General features: G+C 47.8%; 1 protein-coding gene across 1 annotated transcript; it reads right to left on the bottom strand.

Moving 5' to 3' along the window:
• Nucleotides 1-2,294: 2,294 nt before the first annotated feature.
• On the bottom strand, nucleotides 2,295-3,714 carry LOC123168600 (putative E3 ubiquitin-protein ligase SINA-like 6). The gene is made up of 2 exons (XM_044586486.1): nucleotides 3,322-3,714; nucleotides 2,295-3,227 (listed from the first exon to the last, which is right to left on the bottom strand). The coding sequence occupies exons 1-2, from the start codon at nucleotides 3,583-3,585 to the stop codon at nucleotides 2,523-2,525; spliced, it is 969 nt and encodes a 322-aa protein (XP_044442421.1). The 5' UTR covers nucleotides 3,586-3,714; the 3' UTR covers nucleotides 2,295-2,522.
• Nucleotides 3,715-6,502: the final 2,788 nt, after the last annotated feature.

Raw genomic sequence — 6,502 nt, 5'->3', positions numbered from 1 at the left:
CAGAGAGGTATCTCTGGGCCCACTCGGTAATGCATCATCATAATGAGCTCAATGTGACTAAGGAGTTAGCCACGGGATCATGCATTACGGTACGAGTAAAGAGACTTGCCGGTAACGAGATTGAACAAGGTATTGGGATACCGACGATCGAATCTCGGGCAAGTAACATACCGATTGACAAAGGGAATTGTATACGGGATTGATTGAATCCTCGACATCGTGGTTCATCCGATGAGATCATCGTGGAACATGTGGGAGCCAACATGGGTATCCAGATCCCGCTGTTGGTTATTGACCGGAGAGGCGTCTCGGTCATGTCTGCATGTCTCTCGAACCCGTAGGGTCTACACACTTAAGGTTCGGTGACGCTAGGGTTGTAGAGATATTAGTATGCAGAAACCCGAAAGTTGTTCGGAGTCCCGGATGAGATCCAGACGTCACGAGGAGTTCCGGAATGGTCCGGAGGTGAAGAATTATACATAGGAAGTCCAGTTTCGGCCACCGGGAAAGTTTCGAGGGTTATCGGTATTGTACCGGGACCACCGGAAGGGTCCCGGGGGTCCACCGGGTGGGGCCACCTATCCCGGAGGGCCCCATGGGCTGAAGTGGGAAGGGAACCAGCCCTTAGTGGGCTGGGGCGCCCCCCATGGGCCTCCCCCTGCGCCTAGGGTTGGAAACCCTGGGGGTGGGGCGCCCCACTTGACTTGGGGGGGAAGTTTCCCCCCCTGGCCGCCGCCCCCCCTTGTAGATGGGTTCCAGGGTCGGCGCCCCCCCTCCAAGGGGCCTATATATAGTGGGGGGAGGGAGGGCAGCAGCACCACAGCCCCTGGCGCCTCCCTCTCCCCCTGCAACACCTCTCCCTCCCGCTTGCGCTTGGCGAAGCCCTGCCGGGATCCCGCTACTTCCACCACCACGCCGTCGTGCTGCTGGATCTCCATCAACCTCTCCTTCCCCCTTGCTGGATCAAGAAGGAGGAGACGTCGCTGCTCCGTACGTGTGTTGAACGCGGAGGTGCCGTCCGTTCGGCACTCGGTCATCGGTGATTTGGATCACGGCGAGTACGACTCCATCAACCCCGTTCATTAGAACGCTTCCGCTCGCGATCTACAAGGGTATGTAGATGCACTCCTTTCCCCTCGTTGCTAGTATACTCCATAGATGGATCTTGGTGATGCGTAGGAAATTTTAAAATTCTGCTACGATTCCCAACAAGTTTGTGGTTGGATGGTTTACATAGTTATCTACATTTGATGCATACCCTATAAAACAATCACCATGTGTGCTCTATAAGGAACAAATCTAGATCTTTGGATTTCAGGTCAAGTTGCTAGAAGTAACTTAATCTGGAGCATGAGGGCATCATCCACTCATCCTGTCGAAATGGAACTGAAGCAGCAGCAGATTGGCACATGTTTTCTGTTTGACATGGGAATGGAGGCATGCAACTACTATGCAAGCCATGTATGGTTTATTTTGCGGAAATGGCTTGAATGTAATCTGAACTTGGTCCTTTCAGTTGTGAGACCTGTTTGATGTTAGTTAAATGAAACTTCAACTTAGATGGTTTAATTTAATTCTGTTTGTGTACTTGCGTTTCATATTAATTAGACCAGCATGACATCATAATTCAGTTGGGTAGTAGAGCTCTACATTTTTTATACTAGTCTAGTACTTTTACCGAAATGCTAATACTAATATAGTACGGTAGTATCATGGGATTACTAATTCAAAAGTGTGGAATATATGTGTGGTAATTCAAGTTGCACGTGAGAGCATGGTCCTAGGGTACAAAAGGAAATTCATATGTAAAATGTTTATGAAAATTCACACTTGATGTGTGTAACACATGGAACAAACTTGAATGTCAACGTGCGTGCGCCAGTGATTTTTACATTGTAAATCTATTCTTATATATCCTCTTTTAGAGTTAATCTATTATTCCTTTTTCTCTTTTTTCAGTGGTTATACCTATCCTCTGTTTGTGTGCTCAACAGAGATATTTTGCGGCATGCCAAATTATGTGTCCCCAATGTCATGTCATAACACATTACCTGATCGTCATATAAAGCTATCTTCAACTTATATGGACACTCTGCTCACAAATACTAGTACAACTGAAATGCGTTGTAGCTAGTACTCCCTCCGTAAAGAAAATATAAGAGCATTTAGATCACTACTTTAGTGATCTAAACACTCTATATTTCTTTACAGAGGGTATATATTAAAAAAATTAAAGCAACGAACCATCACATAATGCATAACTTAGTGGAATAAGTATACGGCAATTTCTTAATAAACACATGTAACCACCATACATTTAGTTCACTTGCTACCCCAAAATATCTTACATCCAACAGCCACAGAATACCTCTTGCACTGTTGGAAATTAACAAGTAGAAATACTTGTCGAATGTTGAAGTAATTGCTGCAAGGCTCACAAGCTGAAGTAAACCAAACTAAACTAGATCATATGTACTATTAGCATAAGAAGGTCAGTAGATTACTAAGCTTCATGGAATCATTTAGGAGGTGATCTTGTCTATGCGAATGTGGAGAGACACCGTCCTGGACGGCCCAGCCCCACCCAGCAGCTTGGACGGCACCGTCAAGAACGTCAGGTCCTCGACGGCGATGGCGCCGGGCTCCTTGCTGCTCGTCACCTCGATGTCCGCCCTGACGATGTCGGCCCTGCCGTTGGCCGCCGCCGGTGGCCCCTTGGCCCACACCTTGGTCGCGTAGTGCGGCAGCGAGGACGCCCCCGTCCTGATGCACACCACCGACACGGCGATAGGCGCGCCCAGGCCAAGCGTGCCGCCGACCACGAGGAATGCGCGGCCGTCCTTCTCCGCGAACAGCAAGCGCCGTGGCTCCGACACCGGCACCTGCAGCTGGAGCACCTTGCCGTACTGGACGCTATGTACGGGCACGGAGTGGAGGGTGTTGAGGTGGTGGAGGAGCGCGGGCGGCGGGCCGGCGAAGTCGCAGCCGGGAACCGGGCACCTGCATGCCGCGTGCGGGCACGCGCTCTGGTGGTCCTCGAGCTTGTGGTAGGTGATGTACCTCCCACAGCCGTCGTGCGGGCACTCGACCCTGGCCGAGGAGACGACGGCCTCCATCGCCGTGCTGCGTATGTGGAAGGGGCCGCCGCGCTCGCACCTCTCGCACTGCCACTGGCTCCCGGGCCGCTCGCCGCGGCAGTCGCCGCAGGCCAGGTGGCCGCCGCTGCACTGCACAAATTGATCCAACACCACATCAAGAAACCCGCGCCTTCCTGGATCAGGTGCACGGAACAAACAAAGATCGATGGGGTGTAGTCTGAACCTGGAAGACTGGTGGCTTGAAGGGGAGGAAGCAGAAGGGGCAGTGGAGCACGGCGACGTCCATCTTGACGGAGACCTCCATCGTCGGGCCCTGTTCCGCCGGCACGATCTCGCCCGCCTCGTGCACGACCATCTGTCGCTTCACAGGGCCGTTGGCCACCACCAGCTCCAGCCTCGCCTTCCTGGCGCTCTGGTCGCCGCCCTTCTCCATGGCCGACGGCGAGCCCCTGCTCCTTTCCTCCGAAGTAGCACCAGCAGCCTGCATCCTCAACGTCTCTGCCTCTCTCAAGTGTGAACTGCTCTGCTCGCGAGGTGGAAGAGGACCAGAAGTAGAGGGATGGTAAAAGCAAGCGCGGCTCCGTGAATCAATGCCCAGCTGGCTCACCAGCCGATTGATTTGACGTCAAAGCGGAGGGCAGCGGAAGAGGAAAACTGGAGAGGCCATTGCGAGCCAGCATCGCATACCCCAAAACGGAAAGAAACAGGACAATAATTTGAGCCTGTGCAGCCTTTGGTGCATTTTCGTTTTGACTGTTCAAAGAACTGAACCTTATCAGAGAGACTGTATAGACTGTATGTATTTGCGGTGATTTTCCATTTTATAGTTGCTTTACAAAACCGAAAATGTGGGATTTGATCTTACCGAAATTTAACAGTGTAATACACCCTTGCAAACTGCGTGGTTAGTCGTGGGATTTGTGGTTTGGGAACAATTTAGTCCACAAATAAAGTAAAAAAACATTACAGAATCACAATTCTTTTTAAAAATCATCAAACATTTATAGTGGTAAATTACTCACATGTGTGCGCATGAAATTTTTCTTTCAAGTTTTCAAAAGAATTTCAAGTACTCCCTCCGTTCCAAAATTCTTGTCGTGGTTTAAGTTCAAATTTCAATTAAAACCACAACAATTATTTTGGAACGGAGAGAATAGTTTTTATCTGACAACATGAATCTAGCAACAACTTTGTCATTCCAAATATTCACATTCCCTTGACTGGTCAACAGGGACAAACAATGTTTTTATGTGAAAGAAATGTATATGCATACTCGGGTCCTCAGCCTTTGTATGTGCAAAAAATGAGAACAAGGTGTCACCCTGTTTGCTACTTTGCTAGGATAGCACAGAGCTATCTAGCCCATTCGGGTTTGAGTCACGGAATGACTTGTGGTGCTTAGAGTTTCTTCTATGAAAATATGCCTCTAAAGGCTAGTCTCGGATGGTTTTTTTAGTTGTGCAAAACTCGTACTCGATATTTGCAATGGTAAATAAAGTTTGATGCCATCATATGTCATAGAAGATTATCCTTCTTTTGGTCACACTCACGCCTTCAGGACTACTAGATCGAGATCTAACAACTCATCAAACCCATTTAGTGCTTTTTATTGTTATCTCAAGGACCAAATGTCCTCATCCTCCTACGCGTATGCACGGAGGCCTCTTTTTCACTATCCACATTCAGCTCTCCCTATTTTTTCTTAGGATTTCTCACCAATGCGACAACGCCTTCTCAACTTCATAATAAAAGTCATAGAAGCGCCCCCACCCCCACCCCACAAAAGAAAGCACCCTCAGCCACAGGGGAAAATCATCAACATCTCTACATCCAAATTCCAGTCCCACACATGCCACATCTTTTTCACTCTCTTATCAATGGGAATGTTACTAACGTTCACCCATGCCAGTACTCCTTTAGCACCTACAACAACGGACCACTGTGACACATTCACGAGAACCCCAAATGATTTTAGGTTCATCCGCTCCTGAAAACATGGTTTCTTAACTTCCCTGGGATTAGGAAACCTCATCACATAGGGCGAGAAGTATGTAACTGCAAAAGATTGCTTAATTTCTCTACAAGTGGGGAACCCCTCCAAAACCTGGATCACACTGCTACTAGATCTATTCTTAACTCGCTTAGTCGTACATGAATGACGAATGTATTAGAAACCCTACCCTCTAGCTTGAAATCCACACATAGCAGCAACGCATTCCCAAGAAGGAAAAGCAATGAAAACAGAAGCTAAATGGTCCATTTATTGCAACACTTGCAAAAAGCTTGATGGCACTGCACAGGAACATGCCTAACAGACTTGCAAATTGCGTATACTTTGAGTTTTTAAGGATTAGGTTTCACCTGAGTGGGATTCTCATGCCCCGCTCGTCGTGGAGGACCCGCCTCGACAGTCGGGCGGTTAATTTATTGTTGGAATTGCTGCCACCATCTTGAGCTTTGTTAGCCAGCTCGTAGCGATCTATCGCTCCTAACTCGGTGACCACGTTGGAGGAAGAATTTTCAGTTTTCTAAAAGTCATAGAAGCCGCCTCCTTAGCATCCTCGTAGTTCCACACAAAGCACCCGCGTCCTCAATGAAGCTGCTTATATATCGGGCATCAAGATCTATAGAGATAGATCAAGACGCTTAATTGGACTTTCACAAAGCACATACCTTGATAAAGTTTTGAAGAAGTTCAAAATGGATCAATCAAAGAAAGGGTTCTTGCCTGTATTACAAGGTGTGAAGTTGAGTCAGACTCAATGCCCGACTACTGCAGAAGATAGAGAGAAAATGAAAGTCATTCCCTATGCCTCAGCCATAGGTTCTATCATGTATGCAATGCTGTGTACCAGACCTGATGTGTGCCTTGCTATAAGTTTGGCAGGGAGGTACCAAAGTAATCCAGGAGTGGAGGTGACAAGGACTAAGGACATGTTTCTCGTTTATGGAGGTGACAAAGAGCTTGTCGTAAATGGTTACGTCGATGCAAGCTTTGACACTGATCCGGATGACTCTAAGTCACAAACCGGATACGTATTTATATTGAATGGTGGAGCTGTCAGTTGGTGCAGTTCCAAGCAAAGCATCATGGCGGGATCTACGTGTGAAGTGGAGTACATAGCTGCTTCAGAAGCAGCAAATGAAGGAGTCTGGATGGAGTTCATATCCGATCTAGGTGTAATACCTAGTGCATCGGGTCCAATGAAAATATTTTGTGACAATACTGGAGCAATAGCCTTGGCGAAGGAATCCAGATTTCAGAAGAGAACCAAACACATCAAGAAACACTTCAATTCCATCCGCGATCAAGTCAAGGAGGGAGACATAGAGATTTGCAAAATACATACGGATCTGAATGTTGCAGACTGATAACCCACAAGTATAGGGGATCGCACCGGTTT

This window comes from Triticum aestivum, chromosome 7D, assembly GCF_018294505.1.
Source record: "Triticum aestivum cultivar Chinese Spring chromosome 7D, IWGSC CS RefSeq v2.1, whole genome shotgun sequence".
Taxonomy (NCBI): Eukaryota; Viridiplantae; Streptophyta; class Magnoliopsida; order Poales; family Poaceae; genus Triticum; species Triticum aestivum.
Note: the sequence above shows the minus strand (reverse complement) of the source record. Positions and strands in the feature narration are given on the sequence as shown.